The sequence below is a fragment of the Sciurus carolinensis genome, chromosome 8, assembly GCF_902686445.1.
Source record: "Sciurus carolinensis chromosome 8, mSciCar1.2, whole genome shotgun sequence".
In the NCBI taxonomy this organism is placed as follows: domain Eukaryota; kingdom Metazoa; phylum Chordata; class Mammalia; order Rodentia; family Sciuridae; genus Sciurus; species Sciurus carolinensis.
In genome coordinates this window covers 126423202-126437655 of record NC_062220.1, presented here as the reverse complement: position 1 = coordinate 126437655, position 14454 = coordinate 126423202, and the positions used below count along the sequence as shown (strand labels likewise).

Genomic DNA, 14454 nt, shown 5'->3' with positions numbered 1-14454 from the left:
CCCTAGAAAGAGTTACACAGTTCTTTCTCAGTTCACAAATGAGGAGTCATTCTGATTCTTATGCCCTAGATACTGGGTTCCTAGGAAATTGTTTTGTCGTGTGTTGTCTGAGGAAGCTGCTCCTTCATTCTGCATTGTTACCTCTATAAGATGTGGGTTCCACAAGAGCTGGGACTATGATATCATCGTTATCATCACCATCAGCATCACCATTATTGTTATTTTGACTTTTCTTTTATCACCAGTACCCAGATGAGTTCCTGGTATGTAGTATGTGCTCAATAAATATCAAATAAACAACAGTCCTTCATTTTGTAAAAGAGCAAAAGAAGTCCAGAGGTGGTAACACACTAGCCCAAGGACACAGAGCCCAAGGACACAAGTGGAGCAGATGGGATGGAATGCAATCTGTTATTGCAACTACTACTGCACCCCATTTCTTACTCACGGTAATATTCTGCTGATCTAGAGGATGCATGGAAGATAGTGGACACCTTATTAATGTTTGTTGAATGAAACATTAAGATTTCTTTCCTTTTGGTACCATCAGTGCTAATTCAATACTGAGCACGTGGTGGATACTCATTGAGTGATGAATGACCATGTGGCTGAATAGTTTTTGTTGTTGTTGTTTTTTGTACTGGGGATTAAACCTAGGGGTGCTTAACCACTAAGTCACACCCCTAGTCCCTTTTTATTTTTTATTTTGAGACAGGGTCTCATTAGTTTGCTTAGAGTCTCACTAAGTTGCTGAGGCTGACTTGGAACTTGCGATCCTCCTGCCTCAGCCTCCCGAGCTGCTGGGATGACAGGCGTGCGCCACTGGTCCTGGATCTCAGTAGAAGAGATGGGTGGATGGATAGGTCTCCTCTCTGCTCTGGACTTTGCTGTGATGTCCAGCAAAGAAGTTGCCAGAAAGGGCCCACACATCCTTCAGAATCATGGACAGAGCACAGAGCTCTCCTTTCCCTCCCCCATCAGCCTTTCTGTCCCATCCTGGAGAGTCCGTTCCCTGAACTTGGATCCAAGGCCACTCACCTGCTGTGCAAGACACCTGCGGTCTCTGAGCCTTGGGTTTCCCTGCCGTAAAGTGGCAGTAACGATTCCGCCCTCCCCACGGGACGGTAGAGGGAAATCAATGAGCTGATATCTACAGATGGGGCATGGTGCTGTGCCTGGCTCAGAGCTCAAAGCTTGGCCGACATCACTGAGGTTGGGAGACAGAGATGGAGGACACTGTCCCCAGTGGGAGGCGGCACCATCTGTCTCCGAGCCTCTTCTCTTGTGGCGCCTCTGGGTCCCCTCTTTGCCTTATTAAGCCGACTGATGTCTGCTGGCCTTCGACTTGCCAGCCTCGGCTCCCCATCCATCTTTCTTAGCACAAATGGAGGCCTGATTCCTCTCTGATTTCCCACGTAGATAAAAATTAACACGAGAGCGGCCCGGAGACTAACTGCTCTGTACTTTGGATTTTTTTCCCCTTTGTTTAAAAGAGAGGAAAAACTCCGAAGGGCCTGGGGGATCAATACTGCAACAATTAAGTGTCATAATCCATCATCTGCTCTCATTTGCTGGTTTGGATTCCACTTGACCGTGAGTGTCTGTGGGGCTGGAATCCCGTGTTTGTTCCTGGTGTTCCTCTTGTACGTGGCTCAGGGCCTGGCACATAGTAGGTGCTCAGCCAATCGGGGTAATCTATGCTTTCCTGCCCCCACCAGGACTCCTGAGGGTCTGCAAGGGATTTGCTCTCTGGCTAGCTGGGTATGGTCAGGGCTGTGCCCGCTGGCGCAGGGTCAGGGTGGCCTGTCGGGTGCTGTCCCGACCGTGAAGTGCACAGCAACCCCAAGGGCATGTGGAATGCAGATTTGGATTCGTTGGGTTTTGCACGGGGCTCAGGACGGTGTGTTTCCGAGGACCTCACTGCGGGCAGCGGACGTGTGAGGAGGAAATCTCAGGGGAGAAGACTCTGGTCTCAGCTCTGCCACTCCAGCCTGGCACTTCCTCTCCCCAAGCCTCTCAGCACTGAGGAGCGGCAGCCCCACCTGGTTGCCATGGATACATTCTCACCACCTGAGGAGCGGCAGCCCCACCTGGTTGCCATGGATACATTCTCACTACCTGAGGCGGCAGCCCCACCTGGTTGCCATGGACACACTCTCAGCACCTGAGGAGTTGCAGCCCCACCTGGTTGCCATGGATACACTCTCAGCACTGAGGACTGGCAGCCCCACCTGGTTGCCATGGATACATTCTCAGCACCTGAGGAGCTGCAGCCCCACCTGGTTGCCATGGATACACTCTCAGCACCTGAGGAGCCGCAGCCCCACCTGGTTGCCATGGCCCTCTGTGAGCACCTCCGACCGCCTGTTTGTCACACAGAAGCAGGGCGACTGTGTGCCTGAATCCTTGCAGGTGCCTCCACACGTCTGGTGGCCCCGAGGGCCTGGAGCCACGTGGGTGCCGAGCACGGCCCCAGCCTCGCTGTTGCCGGTTAGCCCGCTGGTCCTCCTTCGCCTTCTCAGACTCCAGGGCTTCCTTCCTGCCTCTGAGCCTTTGCATATGCGGTTCCCCTGCCTGGAGCGGCGCCGCCTTTAGCCTCGGCATCTCCGCGCGCTCCAGAGGTTGGATTCGGAGGGGCTCCCGGGGAAGCCCCCAAGCCTCGCCCATCACCCCTCCTCTGCCAGGTTGGCCCCGCCCTCGCTCCTTCTCCCGCCCACCTTTTCTCCATGGCAACCGCTCTCGCCCCGACCTCTGATGTCCCTTTGGTCCCCACTCATCTGCATGGCTCCACCGTGAGAGTTAATTTCCCGCCCGGCCGCGCCACGGTCTCTAACCGCCACCTTCGGTGGCTGCTGGCTGATTGGCATCCTGCCTGCTGCGCTAGGTTGGAAACTCCCTGAGGCCAGGGCTTGGGTCAGGCGCCAGGTGCGGTACCCGGCACACGGAGGCCGCTCCCGGATGTGTGCGGAGTGGCCACGTGGAGAGGAAAGGCTCGGAGTGACTGAGCCCGGTGTGCCTAGGGTTCGGCTGGAATCTTGAAGTCTCAGCTTCGCCTGCAGATGAAGGACCCGGCTGGTCCACCTCCCTTCGCTAGAGGGCGCCAGGCTGCGCTGGCGCGCTGCCTTCACCAACCTCTACCCGGCACCGTGGGCAAGTCGCCTCACCTCCATGAGATGTACTCATGAATGGGGCTAGTGGCCCCCAGGATGTGGGATCAACTGCCGCCTCGGGCATGATGCTCAGCGCATGTTAGCTGGACTTTAAAAAAACGGAGGCGATCACACCCAATACACACCAACAAAGGAAACCAGAGAGAAAGGAGACCTCATCAAAATTAAAATCCGTTTCTTCCCTCCATCAAATGACACTATCAGGAAGTGAAAAGACAAAGCCACAAAAGTGGAAGAAATATTTGTAAATCCCCTATATTCGAAGGATTTCGGATCCAGAATATGTAAAGAACTCTTAGAACTCAACAAGAAGGAAACAAAGAGCCAGAGTAAACCCTGGGTAAAGAGGGGTTGAGAGGACGCTTCTTCAAAGAACATGTACGTGACCAACAAGCGCATGAGAAGAAGCTGGAGGCCATTAGTTGTCAGGGAAATGGAAAGAACACCAGGACCGCGGGGCTGTGACTCAGTGGTAGAGCACTCGCTTGGCACGTGGGAGGCCCTGGGTTCAATCCCCAGCACCGCCAAACAAAACCGAACAGCACCTTCACACCCACCATGATGGCTATGACAACAGCGTGGGGTATGTGACAAGCGAGGATGAGGACAGGGAGGAATGGGCGTCCCTGTACACGGCTTTTGGAAAAGTAAAACCTCTGCCATGGGAAAATCCCCCTCCTGGGTAACTATCTAGGAGAAATGAGAACTACGTCGACATGAAAACTTGCATGCAAATGCTCACAGCAGCCTCATTTACAATAGTGAAAAAGAATGGAAGCCACTCCTGTGTCCACTAAAGAATGGACAGGTACGTGAAAGCCGGTAAAACCAGCCAAGGGAATATTATACAGCCATGAAAAGGAACGGGACTCCTATATGAGCTGTGATCTGAAAGAACCTTACAGATGTCATGGTCAGTGAGGGAAGTCGGGCTCGGAAATCACATAAGGTGTGATCCCACGTCCGGTGTGGGGTCTGACTGTGCTGCGTACCTGAGCAGATGGGCTCCGGGCTGTCCCAGTGCGGCTTGGAGGCATTGATGCAGGTCAGAGTCTTGGCGCCCTGCAGCTCGTAGCCCAGGTGGCAGTGGAAGTGGGCCACCCCGCCCGAGTGCAGGTCCATCACGGTGACGTCCCCGGAGTCGGGCCGGCGGGGGAAGTTGCAGCTGAGCATGAAGGCTGGCGGGAGAGGCAAGGTAGAGGCCGTCATCTCAGGACCGCGGCGCACATCCCCGGGCCCGTGCGCTGAGCAGAACCGAGGAGGCCCGTGAAGTGGAGGGGGTTTTGTGACTCACTGATCGCGTGGCACCGAAGTCCCCTGAGCAGTGCTTTCTGGGGGCCCAGCCCCCCACTCTGCCTACCCAGGGGCAGCACTGGGGGTAAAACAGCTCCCTTGCCTCGCCTGAGTCCCGTGGCCAGGACTGCAGGAGGCTGGTCCCACCCGCCCATCTCAGGTGCCTGCTTAGCTGCTAAAAATGCAGCCTCTGGGGCCAGCTCTGCAGGCGGTGCTCTGCGGGCGGTGCCCTGCGGGAGGAGCCAGGGAAGCCCCGGGCTGGGGAGGGGTCTCGGGAGGGACACAGGTGCGTTCCATCCTCAGTCTCTCCCTTAGAGCCCTGTGGCCCTGAGACTCCGCTCCTGGACCCTCTGCTCCTCATTTCTTGGGGGAGTGCATGATGGTCCCGCCCTGGGTGTAAAGATAAGACGAGGTCGTGCTGGAGGAGGGGCTGTGGGGCACACAGAGCGCACAGTAGGCTTTCAGGCGCTGAGGCACCGATGGGCCTGAGCCATGCCCAGTGCCTTCTTTCAAGGTGACCTCAAGTTCCTGCTAACCCTGCTCCGAGATGGCGGCCCAGAACACCAGTGTCCTCAGTCCCCATGTGTCTGGGGGAGGAAGTTCAAGTTCATGGTTTCAACAAACTATTTTTCTCGTGTTTTGAATCCCCAATGGCAGTAGGGGGTGGTCTCAATCTCCATAGCTGTGAGGAGGGGAATCCTCCATCTATCATCCTCCTGCTTCTGAACCATCTAGGGAAAAGTTAAAAATGAACCCTTCTTCCTGACGTCCGGTCAAGTAGACATAAACGCAGAGGGTCCCGATATCCAGCTGTGTGGCCAAGGGGCCCACTGTCCAGTTGGATATGTTGGTGACTGCTCAATATTCAAGGGGGGGGTCTGACATTACAGAGCTGCCAGGAGGTGAGAAAACGGGGAGGTGAGGGAGGCGGGGAGAAAGGAGGACGGAAAGAGGAGGGTGGGAGAGGGAGACCCACAGAGAGCCAGAAGAGAAGGGAAGGAGGAGAGAGGAAGAGTTGAGCCAGGAGTGGATCAGACAGAAAGCAGGTGGAGGAGACTTAGAAACAGGCAGAGGGACACTGAGGCCGCAGGCTCTTCATCAGGAGCCCAAGGGAACCCAGAACCACCCCTTGAATAGGGGAAGCGGCCAGCTCCTTTTCATTGACCCCTGGCGGGTCTCTGGGATGCCTGGCCATCAGGGCTGCAGGCAACTTGGGGTCAGCTTGTTAGCTCAGCCTGCGGCTCTGTCGCCAAGAGCGGTGGCGGATGGCTTTATAGCGCAACGTATATCCTGACACATTTCTCTGAAATCGCAGTCATTACCAGGAACGTCAGGAGATGTCATTTAATGTGTGAATAAAGAAGCTCATAGATCACGACAATATTATGACCACGGTGATTCAACCTGAGTGGCTTCTTTGGTGAATTGCACGCCCCCTGTGATGCTCCTGAAGACATTATTTGGAGAAGGGTGTCTGTCGGCCCGACCCAGCCTCCGGGAGTCTGGGAATCAGTGGGTGCGGAGGGACACCCGAGGCGCACGCGGGGGGACACGGAGGCGCACGCGGGGGGACACCGAGGCGCACGCGGGGGGACACGGAGGCGCACGCGGGGGGACACGGAGGCACCTGCTGGGGGACACCAAGGCACCCGCGGAGGGACACCGAGGCACCCGTGGGGGGACACCGAGGCGCACGCGCCGGGACACCGAGGCGCACGCGGGGGGACACCGAGGCACCTGCTGGGGGACACCGAGGCGCACGCGGGGGGACACGGAGGCACCTGCTGGGGGACACCGAGGCTCACGCGGGGGGACACCGAGGCGCTCGCGGAGGGGACACCGCGGCACCCGCCTGCGTCTCGCTGGCCCCGCCCGCCGTACCCTGGTAGTGCAGCTGGAAGGTCCCCAGGCCGTCGTCCTGGAAGGTCCGGAAGTAGACGGAGATGGTGTTGGTGGGGCTCCGGATCACCTGCCCCTCCACCAGGAGCGTCTGGTTGGCCAGGACCGTCAGGGTGGCGCCGTCCACGCCGCGGATGGACAGCAGCTCCCCCTCAGACAGGTTCACGTTCTTCACCTGCGGACGGGAGGGCGGCAGAGAAACGGCAGCCCTGTTCGAGGCGGGCCCTCCCAGGCACCCAGCTGGCCCGGACCCGCCAGCCTCCACCTGCCCCTGGCCGAGAGGCCCCACGGCCCCCAACTCCAGCCCGCGGGAGCCCCAGAGCATGTCTGTCCTCTTATTCCCCCAAGAGTCAAGGGGACAGAGTCAAAGCTGCAGGGCAGAGGCCGTGCAAGGGACCTGTGGTCTGTGAGGCGCCCGTGGCCGTCCTGGGTGAGGCCCTTGGCAGAGGCTCCTGGGTACTGGGGTTGGATGGACCCCCCTGGAGCAGGTGAGCAGCTACACGGCTTTGGACAGAGACTTGAGGTCCAGTCCCAGGAGGCAGGAGAGGGCATCTCACCAGCGTCAACGCCAAGAGGGTGGGATTATCCCGCTGCTCAGTGACCCCACCCCGTGCTGGAGTAGTGCCCGGTTCATAGTAGGTGCTCAATAAAAACGTAGGGCGTGATTGGGCGTGTTCTCCTCCTCTGCCTGACCTGGCAGGTGGGGGCGGGTCTCGTTTCTAGGGTCTCAGGCCCACTCCTGTGTCCTCCCGACTGGTGGCTCCATCTGCAGGGCTGTCAACCCTTTTCCAAAGAACTGTGATCTTGCTTCCAGGATTAGATGAGAGAGACAAGAGAGGCTGTAGTGGTATCCAGGGAGGACGGACAGACGGAGTGGTGCGTGTGTGTGTGTTCGCACTGCCTGATTCCAGAGTGGGGCTGGGTTCCCTGCTCCTTGCCCTCTGCCTAGGCAGAGCAGGTCTCTCCCACAGCCCTTCCTTCTTCGGGCCTTGCATTCTTCTCTTTGATGAACTCCTACTCACTCATCAAAGCCCCACCAAAATTGCCCTCAAGTGTGAGACCTTCTCTGACTCCAGAGGAGCAGGCCTGATCCTCTGCCACGATTCTGCAACATTCCCTGAGTTCATCTAGGGGGGTCCTTATCCAGGGGTATCTTACGCATTTCTGGTATGATCCGTGACCTCTTTTAGGTCAGCCAGCCACTGAATCTGTTTATTGCCATGTCCCCCTGTGTGGGCCATTTTCCCTGGTGCCAATGAATGACTGAGTCCCACTGTGTCTGGCAAAAGGCTCCATACTGTATCAGACACTTAGAGGGTCTCTTGGGGACAGACACGTGGGTCTCTTGGGGACAGGAAGGAAAGGGCTCACTAAGGGCCACACCAGGTGGACTGCGGCTTTCCTCCAGTCTGTTTTAACTCCGTGAATACTGACTAACCCCTCAGAGTGTGCTCAGCTCTGGGGGCTGCATGACCAGGGGTTGGGGGTGCTTCGCTTTTATGCTTCCCGTACAGAACACCTCCTGGGGACTCCCCAGCGTGGAGTTCCTCACCAGAACTGGCCTGCAGGGAGGGTTTTGAGGTGTACGGGAAGCGGAAGAGCTCAGCTCAGCTCAAAGGCGGTTCTTTACTGTCTTTATGGATGGCCTTTTATGCTGTTAGGAAAAGGAACACATCCAGATTCCCAACCTCAGGCCCCAAGGGCCTGAGGCCACAGGGCATGGGACCCTTTTTCCCACATCACCTTCTTCCTTTCCTTTGTGGGACAATAGGCTGGACAGCGCCCCCCACCCAGGCCTGCGTCTGAGGTTCATTTTGCAAAGACTTTAAAAGATGGTGCAGCCGGCGGGGAAGGCGGGAACCAGGCTGCTCAGCGTGCTGAGGGTAACGGGCAACTCGTCCCACCTGCGTGTCTGTCTCTGGGGGCTCCGGCCCCATGCTCTCTGCTCTCTCTGCCTTGCTATGTGTCGTCCTCCCTCAAACTAGTCACAGTATTTCTTTTTTTACAGAAGGGGAAGTTGAGGTTCAGAGAGGTGAAGTTCCTTGCCCGAGGCTGCACAGCTTTGACAGAGATGAGACTTAACATGTGGAGGTGTGAGCTCCACGTTTCTCTTTTCATTCACGGAGAAATGTGGAGGAACCCGTGAACCAGAGGGGGCTTCCCTGCGTGTGGCTGTGTGGATAAGCAGGACACCAAGCCTTCATGCTGGTTCCCTGATGTTTCAGTGAGGAACTCCTACTCACCTGACAAAACCCAGCTCAAATAGCCCCGGTTAGAGGAAAAGGGAACCAAACGGCTCAGGGCGATGACCGTGAGCCCGGCTCTGACCACCGGCCGGAGATTTCCAGCAGGAGGAGGCGGACCTGCAGCGCCCGTCCCAGGTTACCTGGAGCTCGACCCCGTAGCCGGTGTAGACAGTCACGTTGTACGTGCACTCAAGGAAGTTGTTGAGGGGCAGCGGTGGGTAGTCGCTGGAGTCGATGTACCCCTCGGGGTCGGAGAAGCTCACGCTGCAGAGGGCTGGAGGGGGACACTGAAGTCAGGACCCAGGGGCCACACCCAGAGGCGCAAAGCCCTCAGGTGGGCTGTGGGGGCGGGGCTTCTGGGGGAGGCGGGATTCCCATCCCTCCCGCTGCGGTTGGCGCTCCTCAGCTCTGGACCAGATACCACCATAAAAGCTATAAAACACCCAAACCACCAAGTGCTGCTAGAGACCTTTCTCCCCAACCTACAGGGGTGACCCACTTATCCCTGCATGAGCCTCAGATCTGTTTTAGAACCAGGTCATCAGAAGCTCAGAGTGGTTGCAGGTGGCCACACTCACCCAGCAAACAGGATTCGCACCCAGAGCCTAAGCTCTTGAATGACCGGCCACCTTGCTGTGTCCAGAATCCACGCCTACTGGACAGCTGGACCCTCTCCCATAGAAGAAAGACCCAATTGTAGAAGTGCAAGTTTCCTTGACTACAGAAACGCACTGTAGAGCTGTCCCTTGACCCCAGGAGAGACTGGTTCCAGAACCTTCTCAGATATCAAAATCTGTGCACGCACAAGCCCCTTATGTAAAATGGTGTCATATTTGCAAAAGAACCTGTGAAGCCTCCTACGTCCTTCAAGTCATTTAGATTATTTTAGATTTACATAATTATTGATAATCCTTACTACTGTGCCAACGCTAGGTAAAGAATTGTCACAGCATAGGGATTAGGGGATAAAACGGAGGAAAAAGTTTGTGCATGATTAGCACAGGTGTGAAAGCTCTCCTTTTGGTACCAGGGATTGAACCCAGGGGCGCTTAACCACTGAGCCACCTCCCCAGCCCTTTTTATATTTTATTTGGAGGCAGGGTCTTGAGTTGCTTAGGGCCTCGCTAAGTTGTGGAGGCTGGCTTTAAACTGGTGATCCTCCTGCCTCAGCCTCCCAAGTTGGTGGGATTGACAGGCGTGGGCCACCGCGCCCAGTTGCAAAAAGAAAAATTGATTTCCTGAGTGTTCCCTGGGCGCGGGGTGGCGGTGGGAGGCTAAGGGAAGACAGGAGCCCCACTGTGCGGGGCTCCGGTTTGCTAAGCATCTGGGAGAGCGCGGTGCGGGCCCGGGAGCCGGACCCTGGGCTGCGCACCTGGCGCCTGCTCGGTGGTAATGACCGTGGTGGTGACGATGGTGGACGTGGTGGTCTCCTGGCTCTCCTCCGAGGCCGAGCCGGTCAGCTCGTTCTCCCCTTTGTCCAGCAGGGTCGTGGTGCTGGCGTCGTCGGGGGCGGCCGGGGGCGCAGCGGGCTCCCCGGGGCCGCGTCCCTGCGGCAGCGTGTGCGCCGCCCAGGGCTGCGAGGTGAAGGGCGCCAGCTGCGGCGGCGCGGGCGTGGTGGGGCCCGCGCCCTCCTCCTGCTCCGGCCGGCGGGGCTCCTCCGAGGACGGCTCCGAGGCCCCCACAGGCTCCAGATCCCCGGGCGGACGGGGCTCCTCAGTGGCGGTGGCCAGCAGAGCCGGGTCCGCGGGCCGGGACCCTGCGCTCTGGGCCGCCCCCGCGGAGGTGGCCTGCGGCCGCAGCTGCGTCCTGGCCGCGCTTCCCTGCTGAAGGGACGGCGGCCTCCTCCTGGGGGCGACCCTGTGCTGCGGGCCGGCCTCCTCTGGAAGCAGCGGGGACAGAGCCGGGGGCTGGTGATGCGCGGAGGGTACTGTCCCCTCCAGCTCCGCCTCCCGGAGCTCTTCCCCCGACTGCGCGGGGCTCGAGGGGACCGTGGTCGCTCCCTCTTCGGGGCTCTCTTTGCTCAGGCTGCTGCTCTCCAGGGCTTCCGCGGGCAGGAGGTAAAGATCGGAAGGGGCGACTTCTCCTTCGGGTCCAGCATCTTGGGAAGAGAAGACAAGACACCGGTCAGCTTGGGCCTGAAGGGGAGTGGAGCCCTATCTTGAGCCAGGGTGGCCCCCAGGGCTGCAGGCTGGCCTTTAGAGCCTCCCCTCCCCCTCCCCATCCCTCCTGCCCTCCCTTCCTTTCCTTTCCTCCTTTTTCCTGAAGACTTGGGGTGGATCACGCTGGGACCCAGTTAAGCATCAGGACTACAGGAACCAAGGACACAAGAGCGTCAAGGTCTAGTTGTGTAGGTGGAGGGTGGACAGGAGAGCGGAAACGATCGAATTTCTAAGCAGTATAACTGCTTAGAAAGAGAGAAGTTTGTGTGCTAATAGGACAGAAAGGACAGGGTCTTTACACAGTCTGCCATGTACAGTTGCACAGGTTGTCCACAACACAAGGACACCTGCCAAGAAGAGAATATGTGAAGACCCACGAAGGTCTGGCTGAGGTCAGAGCAAGAGGACTTACAAGGAGCCAGAGCACAGGTGGAGGGTGACTAGGGATAGCCCGGTGAGGTAGGGAGGCAGGGCCTGGCCCTGGTGGGCCTTCTCTGCTCTGCCAACTCCTGGGGACTCATGTTTATCTTCAAAGTAAAGCCACCTGCACCTGTAGGAGTTCCTCCAACTCTGCTCACGTGACATCGTGGCAAAACCATTGTAGATCGAAAACATTGTTAAGTTGAAAATGCGCTGGATATACCTAACCTACCAAGCTTCACAACTTAGCGATGACAACCTACAGGGTGTGGATTGTCCAAACCATCCATGGTGTGGTGACCCAGAGCTAAGGCCCCCGTCCAGCACCACAGGAGAAGATAGTACCATGTATCACTTGTCTGGAAAAAGACCCAGATTCGAAACCTGAGGCGGAGTCTCTCCTGAAGCACAGCTAGTACACCATCACAGTCAAAGTTCCTGAGCAGAACCAGGCCCGGTGGCCAATGCCTATCATCCTAGCAGCTCGGGAGGCTGAGGCAGGAGGATCGCGAGTTCAAAGCCAGCCTCAGCAACAGCGAGGCCCTGAGCAACTCAGTGAGGCCCTGTGTCTAAAGAAAATACAAAATAGGGCTGGGGAGGTGGCTCAGGGGTCCAGTGTCCCTGAGTTCAATCCCCAGTACCTGCCCTCCCCTTGAAAACGTCCCTGGTGAACGTGGGTGACTTGGGGAACCACTGACAGAGATTTTTAAGGGTCTGGACCAGGAGGGATCCTGCTGGCAGTGAGCTTTGTGGACTCTTCTCAGCCCGTTCTTCTGGTTGTGGGTCATGGCCTCCTCTCCGTGGGCCTCAGTCGTACTGCCTGTCTAATGGGGCTGCTCTTCCCTGCTCCCGCGTCAGCACCCGGGACAGCGCCCCCTCTAGCGAGGCCGGCTAAGCGCCAGCCCAGGTCGCCCTTTCTTCCTCTCTCCGCCCTCATCACGGCCCCTGGAAGCGGGTGCAGTCAGGAGCGGTGATGTCCAGGCGGAGGGAGATGACACTCCAGGCGGAGGGAGATGACACCCCGGGCGGAGCCCTGGACGGCGGAGGGCTGCCCGCGTCGGTTTCTGCGTTTACTGTCGCGGACTCGGCGACAGAGGCTGGATCCGTACCGGCGCAGCAGTGTGTGACTGGCAGGGACAAATGTTGCTGTGGTGTCGCATCGATGAGCAGCCGGTGTTCATTCCAGGGCGATCGCGAGCCAGGAGGAGGGGGCAGGGGACGGGGGGGACAGCAGGGCCGGTCATGGTCCTCTGGCGCCAGGAGAGAAGAGCGGAGGCTTCAGAACTGGACTCGGGTTCCAGTCCTGCCAGCGGAGGGAGCCCGGCCCAGCACGTCCACCTTCCTGAGACGCAGCTCCTTCTTCTGTGGACTCGGGATTTTCCAATTAACTTGATGTGCTTTTGTTCAAAAATCGGTGGCTTTTATGACATGATCAGTGGCGACAATCGTTAGCGACTATGGCCTGAGAAGAGCGGGAGCAGACCAAATGGTGGAGGTGACAGGTCAAGACCCCCAGCTCCGGAGACCCTGCTGCGGGTCGGAGCCAAGAGCTGGGGTGCAGCCAGGCTGGGGCCCCCAGAGTCGCCCGGCTGGGCCACCACTCACAGCAAAACCGCTCTGGGTCCCCTCCAAGTGGCAAGCGGCAGCCTGACTGGATGTGACAGAAGGGCCCATCTAGCCGTGACATTGATTGTGGAACAACCAAGTGATCGGCAATTAGTTTTAGAGCCTTCGTTAACCCTGCTACGCTGGGCTCTGTGTGGTCAGCTAGCATTCCCAGACTCATCCCCTTGACCTCCAGGGCCAGTGGAGAGACCCAGGGAGCAAGAGAGAGGGAGGGCGATGATTAGCAGAGTAAGCCGCGTCACCTGCACCTAAGAGGTGACATTGCCACGTGCCCATTGCAATAGTGATATTTGAAACATTGTCCTTGGGTTGACTTATGGAGTGCTGGCTAGGAGCCAGGAATGTGCTAAATGCTTCACATCTGTTACCTCGTTTAGTTCTTTCTCAACCTTACTAGGTAGAAATTATTACAGATGAGGAAACTGAGACTTTGGGATCCTAAATAAAATCTTTTTTTTTTTTTTTTTTGTACTGGGAATTGAACCCAGGGATGCTTCACCACGGAGCCACCTCCTCAGCCCTTTTTATTTTTTATTTAGAGACAGGGTCTCACTGAGTTGTTTAGGGCCTTGCTAAGTTGCTGAGGCTGGCCTCCCACTTGGGATCCTCCAACCTCAACCTCCCAAGCGGCTGGGATTATAGGTGTGCACCATTATACCCGGTCCTAAAAAACTTTTAAAGGTCACACAGCATTTCTTTCTAGGTTTTCTTGATTTCAGAGACTGCTGCTGGCTCTTTTAAGAAATACTGATGTTGCTTGGTGTCCTCCTCAGCTTGAACCATGTCTTCTTTCCCTCCTGAACTTGCATTTTCTTGCTCTGGGTTCTAGAGTTTTCTACAGGATAGTCCTTCTCACTCCCAAATTCAGACCCAGCAAATCTCAATCTCCAGGAGTGAGTCGTGGAAAGCTCAGGGTTGCCAAAGCCCTCCTGGCAATTAAAAATTGTAGGTTTTGGGGGTACGATATGATCATTCGATCCATGCATACATGTGTGACGATCAAATCAGGCTGACTAGCACTTCCTTAAGTCACTATCCTTTCTATGTGTCGGGACCTTTGGGTTCTCCTTTTTTTAGTATTTTGAAATAAATCAGATAGTCAGCTCTCAGACTGTAGTTGCTCTCCCATGCTTTGGACACTAGAACAAATCCCTCCATCAAACTGTGTTGTGGTAGTTGCTGTGTGACTTCTCTCTGTTCTCACTTCCTGGCCTTTCCTAGTCTCCTGTGATCACATTTTACTCTTCTATGAGAACTACCTCTTTGGTTTCACAGATGGATGAGATCACCTGATATTTGCCTTACAGTGCCTGGCTCCTTTCACTTAATATGTAGTTCCTCAGTTCCGGCCATGTTGCCACAAATGATAGACCTCTTTCTTTTTCAGGACTGTATAGTATTCTGTTGTGTACAAGCACCACGTTTTCTTTGTACAAGCACCACGTTTTCTTTGTCCATTCACCTGTCAATGGACAGCTCAGTTGGCTCCATAGCTTGGCTCTTTTGAACAGTGCTGCAAAGGCAGGCACCTCTGTGGTATACTGATTCCAGGTCCTTCGGGTGCATGCCGAGTGGTGGGACAGCTGGAAGCATATGGTCGCTCCATTTTTAGTGTTCGGAAGAACCTCAGCCATACGGCTC

At 56.6% G+C, this 14454-nt stretch overlaps 1 protein-coding gene across 3 annotated transcripts in view; it reads right to left on the bottom strand.

The window, feature by feature from the left end:
- The window catches only part of Sez6l (seizure related 6 homolog like), a 173779-nt gene that overhangs the window by 54013 nt on the left and 105312 nt on the right, over positions 1–14454 (bottom strand). For all 3 annotated transcript variants that reach the window (XM_047562820.1, XM_047562821.1, XM_047562822.1), the window contains exons 2-5: positions 9981–10706; positions 8749–8882; positions 6345–6537; positions 4163–4348 (exon numbers count right to left, since the gene is read on the bottom strand). In XM_047562820.1, coding sequence (XP_047418776.1) covers positions 4163–4348; positions 6345–6537; positions 8749–8882; positions 9981–10706 — 1239 coding nt within the window. The remainder of the gene's footprint in view (positions 1–4162; positions 4349–6344; positions 6538–8748; positions 8883–9980; positions 10707–14454) is intronic.